General features: G+C 36.5%; 1 protein-coding gene across 1 annotated transcript in view; it reads left to right on the forward strand.

Moving 5' to 3' along the window:
- Nucleotides 1–288: 288 nt before the first annotated feature.
- The window catches only part of CCDC158 (coiled-coil domain containing 158), an 84,506-nt gene continuing 69,903 nt past the window's right edge, over nt 289–14,891 (forward strand). The window contains exons 1-7 of the mRNA XM_015570218.1: nt 289–337; nt 6,841–6,980; nt 9,859–10,076; nt 11,421–11,530; nt 11,644–11,971; nt 12,328–12,404; nt 13,926–14,036. Of these exons, the coding sequence (XP_015425704.1) occupies nt 6,914–6,980; nt 9,859–10,076; nt 11,421–11,530; nt 11,644–11,971; nt 12,328–12,404; nt 13,926–14,036 (911 nt within the window). The 5' untranslated portion in view covers nt 289–337; nt 6,841–6,913. The remainder of the gene's footprint in view (nt 338–6,840; nt 6,981–9,858; nt 10,077–11,420; nt 11,531–11,643; nt 11,972–12,327; nt 12,405–13,925; nt 14,037–14,891) is intronic.

The raw sequence follows: 14,891 nt of genomic DNA on the forward strand, positions 1-14,891 counted from the left end.
TGTGTACCAACAAAATTAGATTGCACCAACAGGGAGCATATAACTGAACATGTTCTGTTGTGTAAACATAGCCTAGATAAGTGCCATAAAAATATACTTTTATAAACAAAATAAGCCCAAAGGAAAAAAATTTAAAGGTTTTATTGCTGTTGTTGTATATATGTGTTTTGGGTGTTGTCAACATCTTAAGTGATGAAAATGAACTTGTGAATTGAAATTTTTGAAAATAATAAATTTCAGCTAATGAAATATTATATATTAATAAGCATATTTTAAAATATTTTGTTTTTTCAGGTATTAATAGGATAAGTGAAAATAAGAATATCCAGATATTAAGGTATCTCTTGTTTTATTTTTATATTTAAGAATTGTGAACATATACAACTGATATAGTTTATTATACCTATCCCTAATCTGTTTTAGAAACTGAAGCCTTGAGTTTGATGAATGCCTAGGCTGGAATATCTAAGATAAAGCCACAAGGGCTGTATCTGTGGTTTTCAAACTCTGCTCAGTGGAGTTAAAAGATATTACAGAGATATCTTTTGTATTCCATTATGGTGTCTTGGGGCATAGAGGAGAGTGTGTATTTGGGATTCTAAAAATTCAAATAAAGACTTCTACTGCCTTAAAAAGTTTGAAAAACACAACTTTAATCTTATTTAGTAATGGTGAAAAATTGAGGCTCAGAGATATGAAAAGATTGGCCCATGCTCTCACAAGTAACCAATGACAAAATTAAGTTTCCTGATTTGGAGTTCTGTATTCTTCTGTTCTGCCTCCCTCCAAGATGGTATTGTGTACTGATGAAGTATGATCTTAAATAGCTTAAATCTATATTGCATTATAATAGTTCCTGTATTTACTCAATGCATTCTAAATCCACTTTCTTTTCTATTAGTAGAACTATATGAAACATATCTTCTTTATATATAAATAGAAAGATATAGCCATTTATTATGGAAATGAGTTAGTACACTATTGTTAGTCATGACTTACTGTCCTAGTATGTGGTACTACACACTTATTGATCCAAGTAAGGACCATATTAAGGCTGCTCATGAGTCATCTCAGTTAACTCTTGTTCTTTTCAGTTATACACTCTATCTCCATCTTATAGTCTTATGGAGGTTAAATATTATTTTCAGGGTCACACAGCTAGTGGATCACAGAGCTAGGATTTGAACCCTAACAGTCAATGACAACATCTAGAGAGAAAGAATGCGACTGAGAAAGCAGACACTAAAATCAATGTGAAGTTAATAAGCAATGAACATTAACTCAAGCAATGAAGTGATGTTCATGAATGTTCTTGCATTTATGAAATATGTTGTATTGGGATCAATCTTGGGAAACTTTAGAATTTCCTAAGGAAAATGCACCTGCAGACTGGTTCTATGAGATTATGGATCAATGTTATGAAATCCCAATAGGGGATAGCCACACAGCCACCTTGTTTTTTTTGGAAGCCAGGAGAAGGCTTCTGTGGAAGGTAGAATGGTTTGGCATTCTATGGGCTTGAGTCATTAGTTGATTAACATAACATACATTATAAGTAACCTGTACCCAATCAAAATAGAGCATAGATTCTAAATCAACTTACTATAGAGACAGTCACATTCTATCACGGTCACGGGAGAGGTCCACCTTGAGTAGTCATAAGAAATCAAGCTGAGGATTGTTCACATCAGGGAAAGGATAGCCACATGCCACCTTGGTCTTTTGGAAGCCAGGAGAAGGGGTAAGAACCCAGGAGATACTTTAAAGCCCTTTAACTGAACTGTATAACAAAAACGAAAGTCTATACACCGTTTTCCTCCAAAAGTCCTCTTGTTGTGGTCTGTGGTTTCTAAGGTCTTTTCTGCAACATTCCAATAGAATAACCAAGGTAGAATTTACCTCGCTATTACTTGTCAGAAATATAAGACTCCTTTCACTGGGAACCTGGTCACAATTTTAAATCAGGCGGAATTGTTTATAATTAATTTTGGGCGTTACCAGAAGAGGCCAAGATCTCATCTTTGTACTTTACTCAGAGATTTAAATCAAATACATGTAAATTCATGTTATGATCCCCATTACAAGTATAGCGTTTTAACAATTTATGATTTATTGAGGCTAACAACTTCCTTTTACCCGGAAATCCTTAATAATTTAATAAGATTTATGCCTGAAATTAGATATAATGTTTTAGTTCTTAAAGTGTAATGACAGTAGAGGAATGCTGAATGATTTAACCAAACTGAAGATATGGTCAATCTAAAATAGTGAAAATCCAAATTCAAGTATTTTTAAAAGACAGAGTTCCTATTGTAAAGTTCATAAAATAACGAGTGGCATTGACAAGTAGAAGTACTAAGCATTTTCTTTACAAATAAATGTTGCTTTATAATTATTGTTTAACTAAATATAAGCTTTCTTCTTTAAACTATTAATTTTTCAAGAAAAATATTTCCCTCTGAAGGTCTGCTACTCTTCAATGGCCTGCTGCCTATGAGTGGATACTGAATTAATGAGTTGATTTCATTCATCATCTTATGCCAAAGTAAATAAGTGTGGTTTCATATCAGGATATTCTAAAGTCAAACCTTCTCCTTTCTTCTTTTCTCTCTTTTCCAACTACTAGTTCCAGTTATGCTTATCTTGCTCATAGGTTCTATTTCATGCCTGATACCAAAAACTTTAGTATTAAGCAGAGTGGATTAGGGCATGCTTGCCCAGTACTGGGTATATGATTCTGCCTGCCCTGCTCATTCCTTCATGCTTTTGATCTATCTGTAATTTGTGATAATAACATTACTCAGTAATTTGAATTGTCTTAGTGTTTTTCACCATCCTGAAGAATCCCCAAATGCATCATTTTAGTGGGTAAGTAAAAGTATACACTATACATTCCTGATAAAACTTGTTTAAATGAGGGTTTTTTCCCAAATAATAATCTCTTCTATTTAGAACATTTAAGTTGCCTAGCAATCTTGACTAACATTATTATAATTCTTGATAGAATATCTTCATACCTACTACTTATTTGCTAAAATTGATAGTATGAAACATATTAAGGTAGAATTTATCTAATTGTAGTTTTGACAGATTGCATCTCAGTAATCAAAAGGGAGGAACTGTGAGTAAAATAAAAAGGAATTCTGTTCAATAAATTCCCTTCAGCTCACAGGTTTCAAAAAAATCTTTTAACAGTATGCTTACAATTATGAATTAATGTAAAAATGATAAGCAGAATGTTATATGTGATGTTCCTTTCTGTGTCACTTTGATGGTTTATGTCTCTATATATTTTGTTTTCTTTTTTTTTTTACGAATCAGGATTCTGATTCATTCCTTTTATTTATTTTTCTGTTTTCTACCTCATTAATTTCTGCTTTTGTCTTTATTGTTTCCTAGCATGTGCTTCTTTTTTTTTACTTTTAATCTACCTTTTTGTGTTAGAAATTTAAATCACTTATTTTCATTTTTGAAATAGAAGTTTAAGGCTAGACACTTTCCTCTTTTCATTACTTTAATGTATCTTAGATTCTGATGTGTAGGTTTTCATTGGCATTATTTTTCAGAAATTCTTTAATTTCTGATCTTATCTATCACACAATTTGTGTTTTATCTAAGTGGTTGTGTTATATCAGAAAATTACAAATAACATATTTATTATAGAATGTGCCTTTTAACTTGAAGTGCCCTTTGTCTTATGTACTGTTCTTCGGGTTGAAGACCTCTTGGTCTGGAATCAGGATTTTAATCCATGCTTTCTTATTGTTTTCATTTACCTGGCAAATCGTTACCACTGTACTAATATCAGTGCCTTTTAAATATCCTTTTGTGTATAACATAGAGTTAAATTTTTTAAAGAGTCTGTTTGAAAATCCTTTTATTTGAATTGGCAAGTTAAAAGTTTCTTCATATTTATTGACATGACTGTTATATTTGGCCTAAATTCTTCCATATTATCTCTCTCTAAAAGCAATAAATTAAAACTAAATAAAATTTGTCATATTATTATTACATTATTTTGTGTGTAATTACTGTATTATATTACATTTGCAGTATTTATTTGGTGTTTCTTATTTTTTCTTTTAAAAATTCTTTTGCCACTTGAGAAGTTTTTTTATTCTAGTGATTACCTTTGCAGTAATATTTTTTATAGTGCACTTATAAACCCCTTTTTTCCTTATTTAATTTGTCAGTTTTAAATGGTATCTTTTGACAACCAATGGTCTACTTTCCCCCCTTTCCTCTCTTCTTTCCATTTGTAGTTATACCTGTTCTCCTTTGTCACACGTATATGTGTATATTATTGTTTTTTAAAATGCATTTTTATTTATTTCAGAGAGGAATGGAGAGGGAGAGAGAGATAGAAACATCAACAATAAGAGAGAGTCATTGAATGGCTGCCTCCTGCACGCCCCATACTGGGGATGGAGCCCACAACCCCGGGCATGTGCCCTGACCGGGAATTGAACTGTGACCTGGTTCATAGGTCAACACTCAACCACTGAGCCACGCCAGCTGGGCTATGTATATTATTATTTTTCAATGTCACTATCCCAGCCATGGTTTAGTGTCAATTCTACAGTTGAATATTTAAATGTTCACCACAAATTGTTTTGTAAAGTTTTCCCAGTCGTCTTTTTTTTTTAATGCTTGTCTTTACCTTTATTCCAAATTTTATTTTGAAAAATTAAAAACCTACAGAAAAACCAAAAGATTTTCACCAGGAATTAAGACTTTGCCACATTTGCCCGTTGTCTTTTGGTTGGATGAAGCTTCACCATCTCCAGTAGATGCCTCAGAAGGGCATATGTGTACAGTGTACAGTCAAAACCATTTTTCTATGGCTTTGAATCTTTCAAAGGAGATCTTGGCTGCATATATCTTTCCTTGGTTTGTAGGCACTTTCCTTATACTTCTTTAAAATGCTGCTTTATAGTTGCCTGTCTTTGTATGTTGTTTTTGAATAATCTGATGCTATTGTAATCCTCTTGCTTTTGTAAAGTAGTTCATCTTTTTTTGCCTGAAGGCCCTGAGGATTTTTTCATTGTCTTTAAAATCTTATTATTTTACCAGGATATGTTTCAGAGTTGATCATTATAGTATGAAAAATGTGTAAATTCAGGTCTTCCTTTATTTCTAGGAAACTTTGTTGGATTATAGTTTTAAATAGTAGTTCTGTGTCATGGTTTTGATTTTCTTCTTTAGGGACACCAGTTATGCTCACTCTCCTTTGTTTATCTTTCATGTTATTCACTTCTTCTCTCACCCGTTGTATTTATTTGTCATAGTTCTCAATCTCTTGGTTGTTTTTCTGATTTTCTTCATGCCTTTATTAACTTTTTATTACAATCTGTCCTCTCTTGTGTACTTTGTTATTTGGTCTTTATCTCTGATATAATTTTGTCTTTTTCTTCTTTGTTTCATGACTTCAATCAGCTCTCGTTTAATTTATGTTTGTTTGCTAGTTCTATTTGTTTCTTATTCATTTCTCTTGTTAAGTTTTACATTTCTGATTCAAGGGTAATTTTTCATATCCCTAAATGCTTGTTTGAGAATATTTACTTCAGTTTGCATTGTTGTGTTAGTTTTCTTTGAATTCATGTTTGTTGGTGGGGCAGCAAGTGAGGACAACTTTTAATCAGCAGAAAAGATTTTATTAGCATTTTCATACACTTTGCAGTAGTTTTGTATGGAGGGGGTCTGCTTTTGTCTGTTCATTTTGTGAACAGGATTCCTAGTTTGAGAGAGCGCCCTCTTCCGGGCAGTTTCTTTTATGGACGGTGATGGTGGAATGGGAGGGGTAGAAGGAGAGTTGGTGTATCTTGCTTTATTTTTGTTTGTGATGGAATTTCCCCCTCATTTCCTCCTTTCCCTTTCTACCATGTCTCCAGTGGAGATCACCTCTTCTCTCCATACCTGATTCTCCCCCTGAAACACTGCTTCTCAGAGGCTGCTATTTCTGGTCCCTGCACACTTCCAAGCCCTTGAGGCATAGCTAGGGCCATGGACCTCAAGTTCCAACTTTTGCTTAGTGTCTCAGCTTTTTTAATTATTCACTTCCTTTAGTCTGTGCTTTTTCTCAGCCCTCTGCTCCCCTCTGCTCCTTTTGAGCATCTCCTCTCCCATCTCCATACCCACAGGCCTACAGCGCTGGTAGGCAGACTGTGGGAGAAATTTTGGGGAAAAATTTTCCTCTGCTTACAGATAATTTGAAGGTTGTGGTATTCCCTGTCTAGAGGGAATCTTCTAGAGAGATGGAAGGAGTCCATGTGGTTTTATTTATTTGTTCCCTTTGTTGATTTTATGGTTGTTTTCAGAAAATTCGGGGGAGCTTTGGAATCAGACCACCACCATTGTTGTCCAAACTCAGACGTCCCACCTTGGCCTAATCTAAAATTATGAGCACTCTTTGATATCAAAGAAGTTTTTCAGTTTCTATTAATGATTTTTTAATTTTCTGGTTTGTGATTTTTTTTTTACTAATTTGTGACTTTTTTTTACTAAGGAGATATTTTCTTCCATGATTTGACAATGTAACTTTATGAAAGAGACTAAGAAAAGAGAAAACCTCTGCTCCCAACTAGAGTTTTAATTAACTAAAGTATTAGGGTGATTTTTTTTTTAGGTTTTCTTTAGTAATCCTGTTGGCCATCCAAATCAACACTTTTTACAATAAGATTCTATTCATTTTTTAATTTTATATAATACAAATTTTTGTATAAATATTTTCCTGGTGAAAAATTATTACTAAATTTCAAATTTGAACAAAGTCAATTCCTCTTCAATAAATATTTTCACATTATACCTTATCAACAAATATTGAATCCCTGTCTTTTATAGATAAGAACTAAAAGAACCTAACAGGGAAGCATTCATATTTCAAGATCTCTAAGAAGAGGCAGCAATATTTAATATGGAAAAAAAACCTTGTGAATCACATAATGAAGATTTATCAAGTAGTGGCATTGCATCCAATGGAGGTATATGTTCTTTATAAAACAATGGGAAAAAATAGAGTTAAGCAGTTTAGTATTCATTCAGGCTACTGCTTTTAGTATGCTTAACTATTCGGTATAGACCTTGGCCATGAATGTTTGTAAGTCTACTTTTTGAGAAATTGTTTACTTTTTTAAAAATAGTCTATCTGGGGATTTTTTTTAGCATATGTTAACATTACATTTTTGGCTTAGAAATTGTTTCCATGTTGAGGTACTTGAACACATTCCATATTTCCCTAAATACCTCTCTTCCTTCATCGACTCTAAGCTAGAATTCTGTATCATTTTGACTTCTTTTCTCTTACCAACCCTCACAGCCAGTCAGGTACTAAGTCTTACTCCTTCTATTCACAGAACTGTATCTCAGATTCTGATGTGTAGTGTTTTCATTGGTATTTATTTTCAGAAATTCTTTAATTTCTGTTCATATAACACAATTTATGTTTTATCTAAGTGGGTGTTATATCAGACAATTAGAAGTAATATATTTTTTAAAATATATTTTTATTGATTCCAGAGAGGAAGGGAGAGGGAGAGAGAGATAGAAACATCAATGATGAGAGAGAATCATTGATTGGCTGCCTCCTGCACACACACTACTGGGGATCAAGCCCACAACCCGGGCATGTGCCCTTGACCAGAATCAAACCTGGGCACCTTCAGTTCTCAGGCTGATGTTCTATCCACTGAGAAAACTGGCTAGGGATAGAAGTAATATATTGTAGAATGTGCCTTTTAACTTTAAGTGCACTTTAAGTGTCTTATTTAATACTAGAGGCCCAGTGCATGGATTTGTGCACCAGTGGGGTCCCTTGGCCTGGCCTGCGCAAGTAAGTCCAATATCCTCGGGGATTGCAAAAGGGTGCAGGCCAGGCTGAGGGAACCCACTGGTGCACAAACCTGTGCACCGAGCCTCTAGTATGCATATAAGATCTTTGGTTAATCTCTTCCCTCCCTCCCCTCTCCTCCCTTCCCTCTGAGATTCATCAGTCTCTTCCATGTTCCTATGCCTGTGCGTTGAGCACCTACCCCCTGGTGGTCAGTGTGCATCATAGCTACTGGTTGCATGTTTGAACGGTTGGTTGCTTAGGCTTTTATATGTATACTAGAGGCCCGGTGCACAAAAATTTGTGCACTCGGGAGGCGCCTCAGCCCAGCCTGTGCCCTCTCACAGTCTGGGACCCCTTGGGGGATGTCCACCTGCTGGCTTAGGCCCGCTCCCTGGGGAGTTGGGCCTAAGCTGGCAGTCGAACATCCCTCTGGCAGCCCGGGAGCCCTTGGGGGATGTCCACTTGCCAGCGGGGAGCAGGCCTAAGCTCCAGTCAGACATCCTTAGTGCTGCTGAGGAGGCGGGAGAGGCAGCCGTCAGCCTGGCTTGAAGCTGAGCAAAGCTCCCCCTGTGAGAGTGCACTGACCACCAGGGGCAGCTCCTGCATTGAGCATCTGCCGGCCAGAGCTCCAAGCCTCTCCTTTTTTTCTTTTTTTCTGGGATTTATTTATCTTCTATAATTGAAACTTTGTAGCCTTGAGTGGAGTCCAGGTTTGCCAGGGCATGCGGGAAGCTTGGCTTCCTCCATCGCCGGAGGCAACCTAAACCTCCTGCTTGCTCCAGCTCTGTGGCCGCCGCCATCTTAATTGGGTTAATTTGCATACTTGCTCCTGATTGGCTGGTAGGCATGGCTGTGTGGGCATGGCTTGAGCGTAGCAGAGGGATGGTTAATTTGCATGTTTCTCTTGAGTCTGACTTTTTTTCTTTTACATGAAAGGTAGCATATATTTTCAGCTGAGTGCTTTTCTCAGCCTGCTTATGGAATGGCCTCTTACTATCTCACTCTATCTCTGTCTCTTAGTGCAAGCCAGCAGTATGTCTTGAATATAATTCTCTCAAACCTTTATGGGTCTTCTGTGAATCTTCCTGGGTTTCACTCTTTTGGTTTTTTCCTTTAACTATTGGTATTTCCTCAGAGCACTCTTCTTGATCCTCTTCCCTTTTCACTCTATATACTATCCTTAGATGATCCCATTGACGCCAAGGATTTGCTAGAATTCATACACTGATAATTCCCAAATCCCAATCTCTGAAGCAAAAATTCACTCCTAAACTTCAGGTCTATGTTCAGTATTTGCAAACCAAACATCCTCATTGGATGTTGCTGAAGCCCAAACCCAAGAGAAATACTTGACACTTTCCTCTCTTTTACTTCACGTGTATTTCTCAAATCCATGCTTTTGTTTCTGTCACCACTGCCTCTGCTTTAGGGCACACCCTTGCTATTTCTTGCCCGAATCATTGAAAACCTTTTTCTATGTGGATTCTCTACCTTCAGTTTTATCCCCATTGATGCATTCTCCACATCGAAGCCAGAGAACTTTTTCAAAACACAGACCTACTTATATTGACCCCCTACTTTCAAATCATTTAATGATTCCTCAGCGCTTTCAAGATGAATCCAAACTCCCTGGCATGACCCCACAAGGCCCTTCATTATCTGTCCTACATTTTCATTTTCATAACTGGCCACTACTTTCCTTTCACCCAGAATATGCCATGCTGTCTTAAGCCTCCTTGCCAATAATTACGGTGCTCCCACTATCTGCAGTGCCCTTCCTTTTCTCATCCTCCAGACAAGGCTCATTCAGCTCAAGCATCACTTGATCCCTATCAGGTAAAACTCCCTCCTTCTTCCTAATCTGCTTCTCCTTTTTACCATGTGCTCCTCTCTCAGAGGTACTTTCACTTGTCTATTTGCCCCAGGAGACCTTGAGCTACTTCAAAGTATAGTAAGGAAATCATCTAAGATAATGATTGCCACAAAATGATGTTAGTAATAAGTTAATCAGTTAATTCTTTAATATTTAGGTTCTTCAAGTCCATTTTTTATGTCACCTATACGTGGTACAATAATTGAAAACGCATCAGCACCTGGGATTGTGACGCAAATCCCCTTTTTCCCTAAATATGAAGTAGAACCTGATTCTCACAGGAAAGTCATCCCTTACCCTGGAAAAGAACACATCGAACGTGTTTTGGAGGAATATTCACATCAAGTCAAAGATTTGCAGAAAAGACTAAATGAAGTGAGTTGCAATCTTTTCTTTCAGTACCTGAGGCCGGTTTGGGAAGATAGTGAGGCACAATGCCTTGGAATAGAACCTAAACTTTCTAGAAGAAAAACATAATGGATTTATTGGTTAAACTTGCTAATTAGGTCTATGCCTTCTATTTCAGTATTAAAAGTTGAACTGATGAAAAGTCTACATACTAACTTCTGGGAATATATCCTAAGATTTGAAACACTAATTTGAAAGAGTATATGCACCCTATGTTCATAGCAGCATTGTTTACAATAGCCAAGATCTGGAAACAGTCCAGGTACCCAACAGTAGATGAGTGGATACAAAAGCTGTGGTATAGCCCTAGCTGGGTGGCTCTGTGGGTTTGATTTCTGGTCAGGGCACATACCTCAGTTGCTGGTTTGATCCCCAGTCAGGGTGCATATGAGAGGCAACCAATTGATGTTTCTCTCACATTTGTATCTCTCTCTCTTGTTCTCTCTCTCTCTCTCTCTCTCTCTCTCGCTCTCTCTCTCTCTCTCCCCCCTCCCCCTTCTCCTTCCCTCCCTCCCTCCTTCCCTCTCTTCTCCTCTCTCTAAAATCAATAAAAACATATCCTCGGTGATGATTAAAAAGAAAAGTTGTGTCATATTTACACAATGGAATACTACATGGCTGTAAAAAAAAAAGAAGGAAATTTTATCCTTGGGGACAGCATGGATGGATCTGGAGAGTATTGTACTAAGTGAAATAAGCCAGTCAGAGAAAGACAAATACTATATTATCTCACTTATATGTGGAATCTAATGAACAAAGTAAACTGACAGACAAAGTAGAAACAGAGGAATGGATATGTAGAACAGACTGACAGATGTCAGAGTGGAGGGGGTCTGGGTGTATGTGCGTGCGTGCGTGCGTGCGTGCATGTGTGTGTGTGTGTGTGTGTGTGAATGGGTGCATCTGTAATAATGTCAATAATAAAAATAAAGTTAAAAATCAATTAATAATATATAGAATTTGGAAATTACTGGCTGTAAGGATATATGTTCCTCTGATGAAGACTAATTTGACAATAAACACATGATGTACTATAAAACCTATATAATTTTCTTAACTAACCTGAAACCTATATGATTTTGTTAACCAACTAGAGGCCCGATGCATGAAATTCGTGCAAGGGGCTCGGCCCTCACAGCCACGGTGGCTTGCCTCAGCCCTCACAGCCCCGGCTTCATCTAGAAGATTGTCTGAAGGTCATTCGACTGTCCAGTCTAATTAGCATATTATGCTTTTATTATTGTAGATGATACCCCAATAAATTTAATTTAAAAAGAAAAGACTAATTTGCATGGCATCTTATTTTTTCAGAGCAATGAATTGCATGAGAAACAGAAGTTTTACTTAAGGCAGTCAGTCATTGATTTACAAACAAAACTTCAAGAGATGCAAATGGAGAGAGATGCCATGGTGGACATCAGGTTGGGATCTGTTACCTGCAATTATCTTAGAGCTTTACTCTTTGTACTGTATTACCACTTGTGTGATTATGAATTTCATCAATATTATTTTTTCTCTTTTATTTATTTCATAGACGAAGGGAGAATCAGTCCCAGGAGGATTTAAAAAATCAGCTTCAAAATACAGTTCATGAACTTGAAGCTGCTAGAAGCCTTAAGGAGGACATGCTGAATGATAGCAACACACAGATAGATCAGCTAAGAAAGATGATGCTTAGTCATGAGGGAGTGCTTCATGAAATCCGATCAATCCTAGTTGACTTTGAACAAGCCTCAGGCAAGAAAATATATGAACACGACAGCCTGTCTACTATCCACTTCCGCAACATGGGCTCAGCTATTAGTAAAATCCTAAGAGAATTAGACACAGAGATTTCTTATCTTAAAGGGAGGATATTTCCAGTAAGTGGTGAGAACACTACTTCAATTTTATATTAAAATTTATTAAGACAATAGTATTAGGCATGTAATTTTTTAAATTCTTAAAAGTAAGTTTTCATTTTTATACTCTAAAATAATGGAGTTGCTTCCACAATGATCTGTTATAATAAAGGGAACTAGCTTGATTGACCTGTAAAGCTTCCCGAGATTATAGCCAAAGTAAAAGATCTATTAAGATACAGTGACAGAATGTATCCAATTTAAGTATTACTTCTATTTGCATCTTATTTAAAGCATTCCATCAGTTGGAAAATCTCTAAATTTTCCAAGCTTTAGTTTTACTGGTTTCTAAATCCACATCTTTTTTTTATTACTAGGTAGAGGATCAGCTTGAAGCACTGAAATCTGAATCACAGAACAAAATAGAGCTGCTTCTTCAACAACATCAAGATAGGTAAGTGCCTGGCTGAGCTAGAAAATCACAGGGAAACTGTACCACAGGTCTCCAGTCCCTCATCAGTAATTGCAAAATCTAAAAAGCTCTGAAACTCAGAAATTTGTTTTTCATAGGTTTGTGGTGAATTGCTAAAGAAAAAAATTATTCGGACACTTGTTAAAACAGTAGGGAAGGCCCAGCCAACGTGGCTCAGTGGTTGAGCGTCAACCTATGAACCAGGAGGTCACGGTTCAATTCCTGGCCAGGGCATATGCCCAGGTTGCAGGCTCAATCCCCAGTGTGGGTCCTGCAGGAGGCAGCCAATCAATGATTCTCTCTCCCTCTCCCTTCCTCTCTGAAATCAATAAAAATATATTTAAAACAACAACAACAACAACACAAAACAGTAGGGAAGATTTTATTCAAAACTATTGAAATAGGAGTGTGGGAAGCCAGTTCCAGCATGACAGTAGGGCTGAATCTGGGAATGGCTGATGGCATTTCCCCAAACCTGAATAAGATACATTAAATTTATTGTTTGCTGCCAGACAGCTCAGGACATCTTAATCTACATGTTTTTGCCTCCTACTGGCCAAACACCTGAACATCCGTAGGCTAATTCCCCCATTCTGACAATGCCTCTGTATACGAAACCCTGACCCTTTGAAGTGTTTATCTCTGCCTCGCCTCAGGACAATTTGTGTTAATAAAAAGCATGGGGTCCTGAGACAAGGAGATCTTAGTTTCCTTTAAACTAGGCTCCTCTGACCCCCAAATGCCTTTCAAAATTATATTTCGTCTCTGGACTCCTATTTAATCTATGCACAGCCTTCTCCAGATTTCCTGAACCCTTCTTAATGCTGTAACAAGAACCTGGCATAGGAGTTTGCATTAAAGAGAGATCAGGCTCAACTGCTAGGACAAGGACAAGCCAGGATTCATAGCAAGAAGCAGGGGGAGAGGGTCATCGGGTGAGAATTGCCAAGAGGATACACCAAGGGTGAGGGGATTCTCACTAAACTAACTCAGCAAGATTCTTACTAAGCCCAGGCATATTAAGGGGGTGGAGGGAGGCAGGAGGGCCTAGTTGAGAAGCAGGCTCAGAGGAGCCTGACTAAAGTTTGGTCAAGGAGAAAACCTTTGTCCCTCATTTGTTGGCAAATCTGACCTGAGCAAATGTGAAGCTTTTTATCGTCTTTATGATTTAGTGAATATTTTAAAGCCTGTTGTTGCATTAGTAATATGTTTGGCCTATAGGACACTTCCCCAGATCTCTCTGGGGATATCATATAATATATAGCCCTTATAATTTATTACCTTTGTAAAATTTTTTAAAATTCTGAATTTCAAAACATAGCTGGTCCCCAAAGGATTTAGATAAAGGACTCTATACCTAACTTAGACACTTGTAGTAAAAAGAGCAGCATAGTCAAAGCCAAAACAAAATTTGAGAGTATTGAAAATTATTAATTTTTTGCATAATTTAAATGCATAATCTTCTGTATCAAATAGCAGTCACCACTTTTTTTTTTTTTACAGGATTGAGCAGTTAATAAGTGAACATGAAATAGAAATAACAGGACTCACTGAGAAAGCTAGCAGTGCTCGAAGCCAAGCCAATAGTATCCAAAGTCAACTGGAAATCATTCAGTATGTGTGTTCTAGTGGTTTGAAATTGACTCATAATCTTCATTTTAAGTTTATTTTCTGCTTTGAGCTCTTTTTAAAATTGCTTAATAATTGATTTCACAAGAAAGTAAAACTTTTCTAACATTTAAATGAATAGAAAAGATACTTAACATATAGGTAATGTTATATGACCATATCAGGAGTATTATTTTAAATATTTGGACCTTTTGGGATTGGATGTTTTAAATATTGTTCATATTTTAACTGACAGGATAAAACAAACACATTATGTGTGTATAAATATATATAAATAAAAAGTATATGCATATAAATAATTATATAATTTGAGCTTATGTGTTGAAACCTTTTATATGGACATTTTCAATTATACACAAAAGTAAAGAGAATAGTTTCATGAACTCCCATCTACATATCACATAGCTTTAATAGTTAACATTTTTGAGCTCTTTTTCTTAATTTTTATTTTTAAACTATTTATTGTTGAGAGTTTTACAGATGTCCCCCCTTTCCCCTCCCTATTGCCCCCCTTCACCTGGATGCCACCCCACCCCAGGTCTTCACCACCCTATTTATTGTGTGTCCATAGGTAATGCATATATGCATATAAATTCTTCAGTTAATCTCTTCCTGCTCCCCTCTCTTTCCCCTTCCCTCTGAGATTCATCAGTCTGTTCCATATTTCCATGCCTCTGGTTCTATTTTATTCATTAGTTGTTGTTTTTTTCCATTAGATTTCTTGTTCATTTATTTTGATTTTTAGATCCAATTGCTGATAGATAGGTATTTACTGCCATTTTATTGTTCATATTTTTTATCTTTTTTTCTTCTTAAAGAAGACCCTTTAACATGTCATGT

This window comes from Myotis davidii, unplaced genomic scaffold (genome assembly GCF_000327345.1).
Source record: "Myotis davidii unplaced genomic scaffold, ASM32734v1 scaffold892, whole genome shotgun sequence".
NCBI classification, from domain to species: Eukaryota; Metazoa; Chordata; class Mammalia; order Chiroptera; family Vespertilionidae; genus Myotis; species Myotis davidii.